The 16925-nt window shown below is 44.5% G+C and overlaps 2 protein-coding genes across 3 annotated transcripts in view; one reads left to right on the top strand and one right to left on the bottom strand.

Annotated features, from left to right (window-relative positions):
- Acyp2 (acylphosphatase 2) overlaps positions 1-16925 on the top strand; it is a 175371-nt gene that overhangs the window by 134378 nt on the left and 24068 nt on the right. The gene's annotated exons all lie outside the window — the stretch shown is intronic.
- Positions 6522-7517, bottom strand: Tspyl6 (TSPY like 6). Its single transcript, XM_005359185.2, has one exon. It carries the CDS (start codon positions 7515-7517, stop codon positions 6522-6524), a length of 996 nt encoding a protein of 331 aa, XP_005359242.1.

Raw genomic sequence — 16925 nt, 5'->3', positions numbered from 1 at the left:
TAAGTGTGAGCTGGGTATCTTTGCTTATCTGCAAACTGGAGTCCATATTACCTCATGAGATTGCATGAGAACCAAGAAAATAACACAAATGAAGTCTTCAGCACAGTGCCTTGCAGAAGGCTCAATAAGTGTTGATACTATTCTAGGTGATTGTTACGAGCTTAAGAAAGCCTGTTGGTCTCCTTTATTTTATTCATGTGTCACTTCAGAGATTCAGTTGAAGCTTGACTCAATTTGGGCCTATAATTGTAACGCAATTATTTATCTGCAGAGCCTCCTTGAACTAGAACTAACCTTTGTTAGAATTTAACAGTGTTCTCCATGCTGGCTCTGCTTCTTAAGGAATTATTTTAGAAGTCATGTCAATTAGTGTTTCTCTAAATCCTTAAGGGCTAAAGGTATATTGTTAACTTTTTGATTAACTTTCATCAGCCAATTAATATCTGTTGATCTCACAAGAAATGGGACATCAAGACTAACAGGATTCCTATTCTACAGGAGTTATAAAGTGTTTATTGCATATTATTTTGAGTGTGTATTTTGTACTATACACTACACAGCACCATGTTTTAGGGATGTGTAGATAAAAAGATAAAGCTGAGTGAGCATGGGGCACATGCCTATAAGCCTAACCTGTGGGGTGCCTGAGGCAGGAGTGTTGTATTATGAGCGGCGGGCTACGTTCCCAGCACCCAGCTGCCCGCAAGGCTAGCTTTACCCGAAATAATTACACGGAAACTGTATTCTTTTAAACACTGCCTGGCCCATTAGTTTCAGCCTCTTAACCCACTTCTAATAATCTATGTAGCACCATGAGGTGCGCTTACCAAGAAAGATCTTAACCTGCATCTGTCTAGAGTGGGAGAACCATCGCAACTCCAACTCACTGACTCAGCTTCTTTCTCCCAGCATTCTGTTCTGTTTACTCCACCCACCCAAGGGTTGGCCTATCAAATGGGCCTAGGCAGTTTCTTTATTAATTAACCAATGAAAGCAACAGATTAGAAAGAAATCACTCCCACATCACAGGAGGATCATCACAAATTCAAAGCTAGCAGGGTTACATAGCAAGGCCTTGTTTCAAGAAAGAGAAGAGAGGATGAGGAGGAAGAGAGGGAAAGAGGAGGAGGCAGCCCCTTTCTTTGAAGTAGCTCAAGGTATAGTTCGGTGTAGGCTGTGACTTGAGAGCCACCCTTTGACACCCCAGATTCTGAGATGTGGAAGACCCCTCCTGATGTGGTCCCGCTGTACTCAATGCTTTGGGTACTGTGTATTTCTCACGTTGTTAGCTGCTTGTCCTCTGGGCTAGACTGTGGGAGGAGGGTAAGAATTGTGTAGGAAAGATAACTAAATTATAATGTTGGCTCTTAAAGAATGAAAAGTTGGGTGCATACAAAGAATGAGCTCCAGTATAAATTTATACGGAACAAATGCTACAAATGTAGGGAACAGTACTGCATTTTCTTGCATGGATTCCTAAGATATGGAGGAGGGCCACAGATGAGGAAAACCTACCAGCCAAGGTACACAGGCAGGTTGCTGGAGGAGCACTAAGTTCAATGGGAATGGATTCTGGGAACAGCCTTGGGAAGAGCTTGGTTGCAGTTGCAGGGATTATTTATTATCTTTACTTGAAAATCTGAACAAAATGTATCGAATCACTGCCAATGGTGTAAATGATGGAGAGACAGAGAGGGAGGGAGAAGCTTCAGGAAGGGTAGTCGGAATATTTCCAGTCATGCACAGAGATATCGAGGGCAAAAATAAATATGCAATGAGAGAGCATAACGCTGGAGACACCATCAGAGGGTCAGCTCCAGAGTTCTTACCTGGAGAGGAGGTAGGATGAACTCTGCTGTGGCCAGGTCACATGACAACAGTGCATAGGAAAGCCAGAGGAGGCCATAGAGCCAGCAGAGATTTAGGATAGTTAAATCCTGAGTGCAAGAACTTGTATTCCGTGTCTTTTGGGATTAAATGTTTTACTCAAGTGAGTGCCTACTGTGTGGCAGGGCCCTGATTTGTAGCTCAGGGCACTTTCTGTTGTTCCTGGTCCAGATTAGCATGATGATATATGTGAAAGTCTCTCCTCCTTTCCTATCAGGCCAATGCAGGAAAACAGACTACACCTTGACCTTTTATATAAGTTAAAGTAGGCACCATCTCTTATCTTATAGCTACCAAGAGCCACCAGAAGATTTTGCCATTGGGAGGTATGGATATTATGTGTGAAGGCAACTGGTAATAAATGTTACAAAAAGTTAGTAATGTCTGTCTTTCAAAGGCAGTAATTAAAGTTTTTTAAAAAACCTTTATGCAAGCAAGGCATAGTGGCACATGGTTTTAATCCCAGCACTTGGAAAGCAGAGGAAGGCGGATCTCTGTACATTTGGGGCCAGCCTGACCTACATAGTTGGTGCATGAACAGCAAAGACTAACATAGATTATATCCTTATTAGCTCTCAGATACCTCAGATAGAGACACAGAAGGATGTGCTCAAAAACGTCAAATAAAGTGATTACTAATGAAGTGCCACAGATTCTGTTGCTGTTGACACCAAAGTCCCATTGTATGTGCTAAATTGTTTTTAGCTCCTAATATTGAGTGGAACAATCCTATCTCAAAGAGGGGGCCTGAACTTTGGAATACAAAGCTTCTCTAAAAAGGTATTTTAGAAATGGTTCCTTAGTTAAGAATGTTTGGTGCTTTTGCAGAGGACCCAGGCTGACTGCTGGCATCGTCACTGGGCAGTTCACAGCCAGATGTAACTCCAGCTCCAGGGACATCTGCTGGTTTTCATGGATACTAGAAGCCAAGTGTACATGCTCCCACCACTGTCCCCCCACACACAAGTGCACGTAATTAAAAACAATCTTCTTAAAAGAATATGATAGGATAAATTTTCTACATAAATTACCTTCGATGAGCAGAACTTAGCTGTGTGTGGATTTTATAGTCTGTTCGCCAGAAGAACTGTGCTCTAAAATGAACCATTACCACATTACTAGTGGACCATCTGCAGCTAAGTGAGCAGAGCATGGTAAATGCTAAAAAAAATTAATGGTCCATGTCTAGAAAAGAGAACAGTTTAAATTCTTACAAAATTGATTTAGCCATTTAAATGTGGTACAGTATATGATCTTACTTGAATTCTCATCTATGGATTATTGGCCTACTCAAAGAGTTCTGAAACATGGTTTTAAGTTGGACATTTTCTGGCATATAGGTTCTGGAAAATAGGTTCTTTTAGCCTTCTTTCCTTACTCAATTATACACACAGAAAAATGCCCAAGGTTTCACAGACACAGTTGTGTTCAGTCCTACATCAAGATGCCAGACATCACCAGCTCTTCAGAATCTGTGACACCTCAATGTCTCTCCAGCCCACAGATAAACTCCGAGATGATTCTCCACGTGCCTTCCACTTTTCCACACATCTTGTGAGCAGAGGCACTGAGCGCCAGTGTTCGGGGAATTCAGATGCTTATAAACAATTTCAAGAGATGGCTTTAGAGCAAAGAGCACATTTTCTAAAAGACTTGAAAACAGATGGTGTCCTATGGAACAAAAGACAGTTTTACTTATTGTCAGTAAAATATCTTTCTTCAAAGGGCAACCATGTTTACTGCCCATTATAAAAGAATTCATGTGGGGTTAGAGAGATGGCTTAGTGGTCCTCTTCCAGAGGACCTGGGTTCAATTCCCAGCACCCACATGGCAGCTTACAACTTGCTGTAAATCCAATTCCAGAGGTCTGACACCATCACACAGGCAAAACACCAATGCACTTAAAATAAAAAAAATTAATGTTCTTTAAACTCAGAATTCTTTATAACACAACCCTGTTATAAAGTTGTCACTTGGTTTTCATGTTACCTTGTAATTATTTTCAGAAACTGGCAAAACATCGATGGTATGTACTAAGTTCCTTTTACCCAGAATCCACTAACCAGCAGACTAACTTGTTAGATTGTAAATTAAACCCAAGCCCTTCATTGCTTTTAGTAGTGATCATGGTGGGGAAGTGGGCAGAGACAGGAGAAATGTTGAGGCTTCCTGGCTGCCAGTCTAGCTACTAGCAGAGTAAGAGATTTGGTCCCAAAGGAATAAGGCAGAGTGACAGAGCATGACACTCAGTGTCCTTCTATGGTTTCTAGATTCATATGTGTTTATACCACGTGTTTAACCCATAGACACAATTTTACTCTTATTGATGGTCACTGGAGTCATTCCTGGTATTAGGTATTAAAATTGTGTGATTAGTGGGCCTGGAGAGATGGCTCAGCAGGTATGAGCCCTGGCTGCTTTTTCAATTCCCAGCACCTACATGGCACCTCACTATAACTCCAGTCCCAGGGAATCAAACACAATTTTCTGGCTTCCAAGGGTCCTGCATGTATGTGTTACATAGACATACATGCAGATAAAACATCCATACACATAAACAATATTGTGTTGTTGGAGAGGGGTTGACCAAGGTGTGCCATTGTGGGTGCAGAAGTCAGAGGACAACTTGTAGGAATTGGTTTTCTCTGGAAACCATGAAGGTTCCAGGAATCGAACTCAGGGTTGGAATGCATATGTTCCCAGAATTAGAAGTTGTGTGTGTGTGTGTGTGTGTGTGTGTGTGCAGAGTACCCAACTTTCTAAAGAATTTGTATTAGACTACTTTCAAGTGAGCCCTGAATGAGTTGTTTTTGCTTTTGTTTTTTGTTTTGTTTTTAAGAATGCCGTTCTTTTATCGTCACGAAGGAATGACAAGCATGGCAATGGTACACTTCACTTTACCGCTGTTTAGGAAGGAAACATTACAAGACAAATTATCAAATAAGACAATTAGAGCCACAAACATTTTATAAATTATTTTTCCATGAAAATGGCAAAATCCAATTTTCAAGGTCTGACAAATCAAGCTATTAAAATGAAGGATAATTTTAAGAATAAATAGATAAAATTAAGGTTATAATTTTAACAGGAATCAAAACAATGAAAACTGTTATGAATATTCACATCTTTATATTACACAGAAATTTTTCCCTAAATGTTCCCAACTAAAAGAAAAAGAAAATCTGTATACTTTTCTTCCTAGTAAATAGAAACAGATAAGAAAAGTTTACTATCTACTTGTGATAGTTTTAATCTCTTACCAGATGAAACCAGAAAACCCCAATGAATGACACGTTGTCCTTCAGAGAACCCTTCTCTAGGTAGCACATTTAGTACTCCAACCACCGTTATTTTCTCATCTCAGCCCTGAGAAACCTCTCTCTCTCTCTCTCTCTCTCTCTCTCTCTCTCTCTCTCTCTCTCTCTCTCTCTGGTGCTAGAGCTAGAACACAAGGCCCAGATGCTAGTGCTCTTGCGGTTTAGCTACTCTCCCAACCCCAGGAAATGTATTTCTCTTCCTATCGCCCTAACAGTAAAAAGTTCCTTGTCACAGGCTATCCATCAGTCTACCTTATTCCTGCTTCACCTCTGGTCTCTGGTTCACAGGTGGCATTGTTAAAGGGTGTGGGGGGAACAAGGTGTTGGAAAGAAAGCAGAGGGTGCAGCATTGAGGCACCAAGTCCACATGCCTCTCTGCCTCTGGAAACGGAAGCGGAAAGTTAGAGGGCCCACTTTCACAGATGCTTTGGGGCCACCAATTTCTTTAAAGAGTCAGAAGAGACACAGAGATTGAAGATTAATTATATCACCACCACCCTTGCAACATTTATTTTTCAGGTTGAGGAAGGGAGGCAAATAAAAGTGCCTAGCTTTTGTATCAATTCACTGGTTGGGATTAAGAAAGTTTGTTCCTTGAGAGTAAGGTTTACTTTTTCACCCAGCCACTTACTTTACCATCAACAGGGTTTCTGGGTGATGAGGATGGGTGGTGGTGGTGGTGATAGTGGGTAGAAAAGGGGGGGAAGTGTCCCCCCCCAAGGCGGAAAGGATCATACTCTGGTAAGAAAGTCTTGCTCCATTACCAGTTCTGGAGATCCTTGTTTACCAGACAACAGAAAACAGTAGCTGATTGTGGTCAGTGGTCTGGTGTTTGTTCATCCACTGGCAGCAACTCAAGGGGGGGGGGGGGATTCTGTAGCAGGCAACAGCCTGGAACCATGAAAGCTGCACAGACCAAAGGGTCCGTTACTATGCTCTCTGCAGCAGATGTTCACGGCAATATGTCTATACTGACCAATGCAGAGAAGGGTGAAGCAGCTTTCCAGTCATCTAGGTGGTAGACCAATGGCCCTGGAAAACAATTTGTGTCCAAATGGTGCAGATGAAGAAGGTGAAATGTACAGCGTCACTTACTTGGCTTCGAACGGGTGAACTAGGCATCATGGGATACAACAAAGGCAAAGAGCATAAAAAGGGTGTGGAGATGAGACAACAGACTCGTGGAAGTTTCAGTCTTGTAGCTGGAAAGTTTAAAAGAGGGAGGGTACAGAAATGTCGACGCAGAGGCATACCCGTTTCTGTTGCTCAGTCACTAGTCCAGCAGATAAGTCCTAGAGGACTCACGTGGGCAATGGCTAACCAGACTGGAAACCAAAGGGTCTAGGAATCTCCACAGGCTCTCTGATCTGGTGACGTCTGGCTCTAGGAGCCCCTAAGTGGAAGGGGTAATACTGGAGTGGGTTTGGCCAGAGGTCCTCTTTGATAATCTGGGCAATCCTGTCACGCTCTGGATGGCTGTGGTCTGAGAGCCAGGTGAAGAAACTACACGTGACCTCCTGGTTCCCATAAATGAAGGGCTGCGGTTCATGGCCTGGGCGCCAGATGATTGGAGTGGAGAGGGATACCACTTGGCCAGTGGGTCTGACCTCGTAGTCCTTGACGATCAGAGTGTTTCTAAAGAAGGGGTTTCTTCGGAAGAAGAACTTGAACCGGCAACTTGACCTGGAGAGTCTGGATTCCTTCACCTCCAGGTTGGTTATGTATCTTAGCATTTCCGCATCTCGGCCTGTAATCATCTCGAACAGCTGCGGGTGGTTGCGAAGGGCCGTGACCCAGAAGCCGGGGATGCTCTGGATCACGTAGTTCCTGCGCTCCAGGTAGTACTGCCGGAGCTGCCCATACTTGTGCTGCAGCTGCTGGAGGGCGCGGTCGGCCTGGGCATTCACCGTGTTCAGATCCAGCTGGATGGCCTCCAGGGACCTCATCTGCAGAGCCACATTCGGGAGGCGTGGCCCGGCCTCCGCATCCTCATCTGCCGGCTTCTCAGCCCCCTCCTCCCCTGCACTCCGGTCGGCCTTCTGGACCCTGGCCTTGGTCTTGGCCACGCCGTCGGGGGCAGGCCGCTTTGGCGGGAGGCCCTTGTCCGGGACGGCGTCCGGGGCGGCTTCCGGGCCTTCGGGCGACGGCGAGATCGCCTCCTGCCCTAGCCCATCCGTGCCGACCGCGACGCCGGGCCCAGCATCCCCGCCAGCTCGGTCCTGGGGAGGCTCCGCCAACGCTGCTGGCTCACCTGCAGGCCCGGGCGCCACGCTGCCGTCCCCTGCCTCAGTCGGCCCTCCGAGGGAGCTCATGTCGGGAGCGCCGGACTCCGGGGCAGCCGCCGACCGTTGGCCTGGGCAGTTGGACCCTGGGCAGTTGGGCTGTGGTGCCCTGCACGGGGCTGCTCTCGGGCGGGCACGCGTGCGAGTCTTGCGAGACCTGTGCTGCGGCCGGAACCCGCCCCCACTCCTGTCCCACGGTTTTCAGAGAAGCTAGGGAGGGCACCGCAGAATAATTTAAATATGTTTTGATCCAAGGGATTGAGACCCTCATAGGTGTTCTGTAGTTGTTTGAATGCCTTGGGGGTTTTGCCTGTCTGTAGCCCAGGCCAGCCTTGAACTCTTTCTTCACCTGCCAGGCTCAATCTGCAGGGTGCTGGAATTAAGGCAGGCGTCACCCTGCCACTCCTGGCCACTTCTCTTGAGCGTTGGCCACATGAGGGACCCAGCTATGTCCTCGGCTCTTCACATTTTTTTTAAAGAAATCCTTCATACATCTTACATGTGTAGTCAGTTTCAGATGTGTGCAGTATAGATCTCGCACTTGGTGTGTTGATTGGTCTTGTGTGGGGTATACGTATGTATCTGTGAAATAGTGTCTTGCCTTTGTGTGTGCGTGTGTGATCAAAACAGGGTTTCACCCTGGCTGCCCTGGAATTCATTCACTTTGTTGACCAGGCAGGCCTTGGTCTCACAGAGATCCGCCTGTCTCTGCCTCCCAAGTGCTGGGATTAAGGGCGTGCACCACCACCAAGCTAATGTCTCATTCTTTAACCTAGACTGGTCTTGAACTCACAGCAATTCTCCTACATCATCTTCACAAGTACTAAAATTAACAGTCGTATGCCACAACACCCATTTTTCCACCATTGTGTTTCATTTCTCTTTAGAGGGTTTTGTTTTGTTTTGTTGTTGCCCTGTTTTTTGTTTGTTTTTTTTAAACTGCCTGTCCAAGATCTTTTACATTTATACCTGTCATCCATCTGGACATGTTTATAGATGGTGTTATATGGATCTTGGTTTATTTTATCCATATAAATATCTAATTGACCCAGCCTGTGTTTACTGACAAGACAATTCTAGTTCCATCTAAAAGGGGTATATGTCTTTAACCACTAGTCAAATGACCTTGCCTAACTTTAAGGAATCAGGGGGGTAAAACCCCAGCCCACCGCAATGCCCATCCAGTGAGAAGAGAACAGGAAGAGTGTGAAGAGGACTCAGACCCTTCAGACTCTAACTTGGGCGATGTGTAAAAGACCAGCAGAGTTGTACGAAAGGCACTGCAGAGCATGACCAATCATCAGTACAAAAAGGCACAACAGAGAGTGCATAAGCCATGTTTTGCATGCCACGGTGCTGCCTTACAGAAATTAAGAACAAATTTGAGCAGCTTTGTGCCAATATAATTTCAAGCTTAAATGAAGGCTGTAACTTGCTGGAAATAATAGCTCACTGACACTGATGACCAGGCATGCAATCAGAAACTTATACAGACCTGGAAGCAATAAACAAATCAGGAGTTTGGGGGAAAGGCCACAAAAGTCACATGAGGTTCCAGTGATTGTGTGAAAAATGCTTCCTGCCCTTTAAAGACGCATCATTTATCTTTGTATTTGTCAAACATCCAATAGGTGTGTGTTGTACACCTCCTGTGTGCCTCCAAAGGTTTATGACCATGAACAGAACAAAAACATTCTGTAGACACCAGTTTCAGTTCCACCCAGTCCCGCAGGTGTTCAGCCCCAAACAAACACACAGACACCTATATTAATTATAAACTGTTTGTAAGAGCACTGGTTGCTCTTCCAGAGGTCCTGAGTTCAATTCCCAGCAACCACATGGTGGCTCACAACCATCTGTAATGAGGTCTGGTTCCTTCTTCTGGCCTACAGGCACATATGCAGGCAGAACACTGTATACACAATAAATAAATAAATATAAAAAAAAACCTGTTTGGCCTATTAGCTCAGGCTTATTATTAACTCTTACAACTTAAATTAGCCCATAATTCTTATCTATGTTTACCCACATGGTTTGGAACCCTTTCTCAGTGCAGCATTTTTATCTTGCTTTCTCTGCATCTGAGTAGTGACTGCAGACTGAATCTTTCCACTTCCCAGAATTCTCCTGTTCTGGTCATCCCACCTATACTTCCTGCCTGGCTACTGGCCAATCAGCATTTTATTAAACCAATACACATGACAAATCTTTGCAGGGTACAAGAGCATTGTCCCACAGCACTTTACCTTTTTCCTTTTCAAAACAAGAGCTTGAATCTAATCTCCTTTGTTTAGCTTTTTTCCTGACCATTATCAATAACAACTTGCAATCAATACTCTAAACAAAGCCAGACATCCATAATTCATTTTTTGGGAATGTGGGCATAGTTTTCTGGGCTACTTTCTGCTGATTGGGGCCACTGATAATCTTATGGGGACCTAAGGAAAATTTAGGATTATGGTCAAGTCCTGACTGGAGTATTCTGTGAGCCTGGATGATCTCAACCAGCAGTCTTGGGAATGTTCTGGATGTAGCACTCAGAGGAAACTGCAACAGAGGTGCTCTGAAACATTGGACCATCTGGGCCATCTTCTCCCATGGGAGATTTTTCATGTGTGTGTGGGGGGGTGTCTTCCTTGAACAAACCTTATTTTTCTTAACCCAGAATGAATTCACAGCCTCTCATTTCCTGTGGAAACAAAAGCAAAACCTCTTCTCCAAACATATCTTTTGACTTAAATTTTGAAGTCAGGGCATTTCAAAATATATATGTTGGATTAATCCAGCAGCATTTGTAATCAAATGTCTTTTAGCAGCTGTTGCTCCTTTCTCAGCAGTCAAACAATTCAAAGACAACAAAGTAGAATACAGAATTTAAATTCTTTTTGTATTTACCATCTTTATGTGGTTTTATTTATTTTTTTACTCTCTTTTATTTTTATTTTTGGGTTTTTGAGACAGTATTTCTTTGTTTATCTTTGGCTGTCCTAGAACTCACTTTGTAAACCAGGCTACCCTTGAACTCACAGAACAGAGATCCTCCTGCCTCTGTCTCCCAAGTGCTGGGATTAAAGGTGTGTGCCACCACATCTAACTATTCTCTCTCTCTTAAGGACTTTCTCTAACCTTTTTCTTTTTTCTTCCAAGCCTATGTATATTTTTAACACACTGTAAACAGCTTAGAGTTTTTTTTTTAAACTGAATCTGTTTTTTACTGTTTATCTCTCTTTTCTGACCACATGCTAAGCGATATGGCTAGGATTAAAGCTGTGACTTTGGCAGCTGAATCCACCCCCCCCACTCCTTGTCTTCCTGGGAGTCTAGCTTCATGGTGGAGGTACTGGTAGGAGCCACTTTTTTTTTTTAAACCACAACTCAGTAGACCAGGAAGCATGCCTACAGCTGCTCATAGTCACCATGTAAGTGTTTGGTGGCAGGGTCTCTTGAAAGAGTTGTTGAGTTTTTGCTGCTAATACTGGGTCAGGACTCCTCTCTTAAAGGAGCCGCACCTCTGCTAACCTCTAGAGAATACAGGGCTTGTATACTTTTGTAACAGTTTTGGATTTTATTCGTAGTGGACTGAGAAATCACTACAGGATTTTGAGTGGAGGACTCAAAATCTGCTTTATTTATTTTGTTTTATTTTTATTTTGTGGGTTTTCTCTGTAGCTTTGGGCCTGTCCTGGAACTAGCTCTTGTAGACCAGGCTGGCCTCGAACTCACAGAGATCCGCCTGCCTCTGCCTCTCACGTGCTAAGATTAAAGGCGTGCACCACCACCGCCCAGTTCTACTTTATGTTTTTTGTGGATCACTCTGGCTCATAGGTAAAATGTAGACTGTGTGGAAGCAATGACACACGTTGGGGGAGTCTTTAGGAGATGAGTCCAGTAGTCAGAATGAAACATGCTTCTCCCATTGGATGGTAGCAACAGCACTAGATAGCAGATGTAGGGATACAACTAGAATGATTTTGATATTAGCTGGATAGTGGGGTATAAAAAAAAGTCAAGGATGACTCCCTAAGATTTTGACCAGAGCAGCTAGTACAATGAGTTTATAGAAGAAGGCTTTGGGAGAAGTTGTGATGGAGGAGTTTATCTTTGCAGGAACATTCTGTGCTTTGGCCATCCCAGGCTGGAGGTGACTTGGGCAGTAGAGTTCTGATGTCAGTGTGCGTCATGAGTTTGGAGGTTAGAGCTGAGGACATTCATATCAGAGATAATGGGCATAAGTGGTCAAAGAAGGCCTGCAGCCTCAAGTTATGAGCACGAGGGAGAAAAGCAGCCAAACTGACATAGAGACTGAGGAGTGATGGGGAGTTGTGGGGAAGCCAGGAGAGTGTGGCAGCTGTGAACAAGGACGGAAATGGAAGTGCTCAGGTGTGGGCTGCAGCTGTGTCAACGAGGAGAAGTCGGAGAAGTCACAGCTGGGATTTAGAACTGAAGCATCATTGGTGAGGGATTCTTAGTTACTTTTCAGTTGCCACAATAAGACTCCATAGCCAAAGGAACTAGAAGAAAGGATTTATGGTGGACTCACAGTTTCAGATGAGCCCATGCTCCCATGGTGCCGAGCATGGCAGTAGGCATGGTGATGAAGTCATGGGCTGAGAGAGCTACATCCTGAGCCACAAACAGGAAGCGGACAACTGGGAATGAAACCCCAAAACAACCCCCACTGACACACCTGCTCCAGCAAAACCACACCTTTTAATCCTTCCTAGGTGGTCCCACCAACCGGGTACCAGTATTCAAATATATTAGCCTGTGGGGGCCATTCTCATTTAAACCGCCAAAGTGAATCAAGAGTCCTCTCAGTGGTTTGCTAAGAATCAGAATAGGTTTTAAAAGAATGGAAGGAAAGAAACTGGCAGCAGTGTACACTGACTGTTCTTTTGGATAATTTTGTTCCAAATGGAAACAAAGAAATGGGTCATGACGAGAACAGTCTCAGTGGAGGTGACAGTTTGGAGAAAATAGGAACGGGAAAATTAAAAGAAAAAATATAACCAATTCTTTTGAAGGTTTATTTTTTTTTTCTTCTTCAAAGAAATGGGATGACAGTTGGTAGAAAAGTGGGTCAAAGAAAATTTTCTGTTTTGATGATAGAAAAAGAGGCTGGCTAGATGACTCACTGGATAAAAGCTCTACAGAATCCTAACTGGCTCCAGCTCAGGCCCTGAAACCCTTGGGCATAGAAGAAAACCAGCTCTGGAAAGTTCTTCTCTTGCTGCTGGTGGTTGGGATCTAGGCTGTGTGTTCCAGATTCTTTGTCTTTCATCTGAAGCACTGGAAATTGGGTATAGAGAGTTCTAAAAAGAAGTAAGACAACTTTGTTTGGGGCAGAGTGATGGTAAAAGCTACAAAGGAAGACAGACACTCAAGGGCCCTGATTGTCGTTTGGGGGCTTTCTCTAATGGGGCTAGAGAGAGGGATGAGTTAGTTACTAAGGGGAAGGGGTTTGGTTTGAACGGCTCTTGATTTTGATCAGAAGATGAGGTCATACATTTATTCTTCCTGCAGCACATGCCCTTTCCCATAGTCGTGTACAAAGCCGTGTTATTCATAGGCATAAGACAGCAAACAGGGAACGCATCCTTAAAGAATGCTGGAGGACACAGGGCATGTGAAGGAATCGGGCTGCCGAGTGCATCACTACAAGAATGAAAGACGCATAACCCAAAGCCAAACGGAGCTCCCAGGTTACCAAACTGTCTCCTCTATCTGTCTGCTGCACTCTGACTACTGTGGCGTACACTCTCATACATAACACATCATATGCATTCATCATACACGCAATAACACATTTTAAAAATAAATTTGAGAAAAAGATGTATGTGTATATGCTTCTGTGGATGAACTCACAGCAAGGACCAATGGTGTAGGAGATGGAAGGAGAGTTATCGAACACATGCCTTGATAGATAGAGGAGAGAGAGCCCATGCCCCAGCATAGCAGGAGTCATGGCAGCTTCACCTCCGAGAACTGTCAGGGTGACGGGGTGTGAGGATGGGTACACAGGTGGCAGAAATGATAACGAGGTCCATGGAGTTGTCTCCTGATTGCTTCCGTCTTCTCAGAAAAGGAGAAAGCAAGATTGTGGAGGAAGCATGAGGACAGGAGCCTGTGGGAGTCTGAGGGGAGAGAAGAAAGTGTGGCGGAGTGTCCATGAGAATAGATGGGTGGCTGGGCTACGGGGCGATCTTCAGACAGCACCGGGGTTATGAATCTGAAACTTAGCCCATCCCCATGGCTGTGAATCTGCCACAGGCAGTCTCCAGGTGCAGTGCAGAGTTGTATTTAAATTGATCTTAGGATTCCAGCTGTCAGGACAGAGGTACACAGAGGAGAGGGTCAGTGAAAAGGAGGCCTGAGTGTGAGAGCCCGGATACTGGAGGATACAAGGTGGGCTGGAAGGGGAGAGATAGTGGCTTTCGGGGAATTCCTAAGGACCCCACTCCTCTGACCACGTTGGGCTATCCTGAGAGCAGTTGAAGTCAAGGCTATCACAGGCTGGAAGGGAGTGAGCTGTGGTGACAGGGTTGGAAGGACCCGGCTGTGTGCATATTGAAATCGCTGGAGTCCAGAAGGAAGCAGGAATGAGCACAGAACCAACCTTTTCGCTAAAGGTGACGAATGACACATACAGCAAGAATGCGCAGTGGTCTGCGTCACCATAACATTCAGAGCTGTGTTGTCGAGCTAAGGTGCAGGGCCACCACTTCCGGGTCAACATTCACCAGCAGGAAGGCAGACACTCAAGAATTTTATATTTCTATTGTCACAGACCCTATTGTATACTACTTTATGTTCTTTAAAGAATCGAAAATACTACACATATATAATAGGCACTCAAAAATAGGAGTTATGAATCCTTCTTAAGATTAAAAACTGAAAGCTGGTAACAGTCTTGAATTGGGTGTGAAATGTCGCTTCCTGGTGACATTCCATCCTGCTAGCGCCACTGTAGGGGAGGAGCCAGAAACTGTGGAGAAGAACAGCTATAGCCTTAGGGAAACACATTCTGCTCACATTTTATTGTTGTCGCTCTTGTGTTGTTGTTAGGGTTAGCAAATAAAACTAATACAGAATTTCCAAAATGCAGTCAAAAGGGAAGAGAAGTAGCCAAAGGAAGAGAGAAATGGGCCTTGGGAAGATTTCCGCTGAGTTTCACATTCATCTGCTTGCAGAATCGCTGGCATATTTAAAGTCTCTGGGAAACAGAGGAGGCTTGACTTTACAGAGGCAGAGGGATGGGAGAAGAGTCTGTGAACTGCACCCTGTTTTCCTTTGACCCCTCAAACACTGTCACTCCTTTCCTGTGGGTTTTGAAAGGGATCCCGCAGAAGCCACTTGACTCATTCAAACAGTCTTATTTGTTCAGAACTATTGTTCTCTGGGCTGGGCCACCCAGCGTAGGAACTAAGAAATGAAAAGCATGTTGGTAGGCCAGAGAAGAAAGGCGTTGCTAATCTGTTTCCCTCGGAAAGTCTATTAAACTGTTTGTAAAGGGAATGGTTACATAGAAGCCTTAAGTGCTTTCCGGATTGGCGGCAGAGGCTCCCACCTCTTAGAAAAATCACACAGCTCATGGAAATGTAGAAGGAAGGGAAAATGTTGCCAGGATCTAGATACTGACTTATCTTAGATAAGTTAACAGTTATGATGAACTGTTCTCGAATAGCTCAAACAGCAGTACAGCTGACTGCCTCCTGGAGATGTAAGCTACTGACGGTCTGTGGAGTCCTGCTCCAGCTGACTGGCGCCAAGGTGGCAGAGACAGATGACAGGGCTAGCCCAGGATAGCCAGGGGTAGACAAAGCCATAAGTCCCTGACTGGACCTGTGTTCTGCCCAGTACCAAGGCCCTCCCCTAGAGAGTGCAATAGAGTAGCAAAACACTAGTGTTATAGTATTCATACTACATGCAAAGTGCCCAAACATCAGCCTTGATATCAAGTGTTATTTTAGAGTTCCTCAGAATTCATAAAAGTAGGGTGGGAGGAGTGGAAGGCTGGGAGTAAGCGGAAATTTTTTTTTCTCAATAAAAAAAAAAGAATTCATAAAAGTGTAACTAAATAGACTAAACAAGGAATTCTTTAAAAATACAGCATAATATAAGTATACATTTAGATGACAGATTGTTTTAAGAAAACCTATAATTTTGGTTCAAGACAGCAGGCAGAGAACTATAAAAGACACTGATTGCAGTGGGGAAAATATGAGTTTTGATTGAATATTAGGTTTAAAAAAATACTTGTTTTGTGTGTGTGTGTGTGTGTGTGTGTGTTCCCACATGGGCATCACATTGTGTGCTTGGAGCCTAGAGAGGCCAGAAGAAGACACTGAATCCCTTGGAACTGGAGTTACAGATGGTTGTAAGCAGTCGTGCTGGAGCTGGGAACCGAACCCAGGTCTTCTGCAAGAGCAGTAAGTGCTCTTAACTGCTGAGCCATTTCTCCAGCCCCAGTGAATATTAGATTTTTTAAATCAAATTATATGACTAGAGGAAATGAAAGCAAATACAATAACTGGCAACACAGACACACATGCATGCACACGAGTGCGTCCACACACAAAATATACAGAGCCATTTCATCCTCCTACTCCTTCTGTGTTCTGGAATGTGTGTAAACATTTGTATTAGGATGAGAGTCAGCATCTCATCACCATTCTCTTTGTAAATTTGCGCACCAGGAACTTTTACCAACTGAGCCATCTCACTGGCCCAAAGAAATTGTTTTGTTATTCTGGTTTTGGGTGGTCCTGGGGATTGAACCCAGGACCTTAGTCGTGCTAGGCAAGTGTACTTCCCCAGCCCTGTAAGCACTGTTGTCTTGATAAGAGCTAGATGAGGCAAATGGAAGAACAGCAAGGAGAGGGGAAGAGCAGAGATGTGATCCGCTGGGCTTAGGCAAATGCTTTGCCTAGTTGATCCTAGGTTTCCTTCTGTTTTATATGTGCTGTCTGCAGGGGTGATATGATGATTAAATTAATGACATACATTGCATAGATTATGTTATCTGGCTGTGTTTGTTCCTTGTCCCAGAACCATCCTGCCATTAAAGCCTCTGAGAGGGAGGAAGGGTGCCTCTCAAAGGCCGGGGCATGACAGCAACAACTACCTAGTTATCGTGCTGTCCAAAACCCGGCAGCACTGCTCTCACCTGGAGTCTGTGGAAAAACACAATTTCAAGACTTCTTGGAATTCTCTAAATCGGAGCCTGCATCTTCACAAGGTCCTGGGGCAATTCACCTATATGTGAAAGCTGAAAACGCTCGGATCTCTGATGAGGCTCAGTGGGTAAAGGTGATTGCTGCCAAGTCTGATAACCAGAATTCAATGACCCTGCCTCACATGGTGGAGGGGGAGAACAGACCCCTGTAAGTTGTACACTGACCCTGCCTCACATGGTGGAGGGGGAGAACAGACCCTGTG

Source organism: Microtus ochrogaster, linkage group LG1 (genome assembly GCF_000317375.1).
Source record: "Microtus ochrogaster isolate Prairie Vole_2 linkage group LG1, MicOch1.0, whole genome shotgun sequence".
In the NCBI taxonomy this organism is placed as follows: Eukaryota; Metazoa; Chordata; class Mammalia; order Rodentia; family Cricetidae; genus Microtus; species Microtus ochrogaster.
This window is presented reverse-complemented; position numbering and strand designations above follow the sequence as displayed.

What these genes read in the sequence shown, in the direction of transcription:
- Tspyl6 (XM_005359185.2), bottom strand. Translation starts at nt 7,517, where the DNA reads ATGAGCTCCCTCGGAGGGCCGACTGAGGCAGGGGACGGCAGCGTGGCG.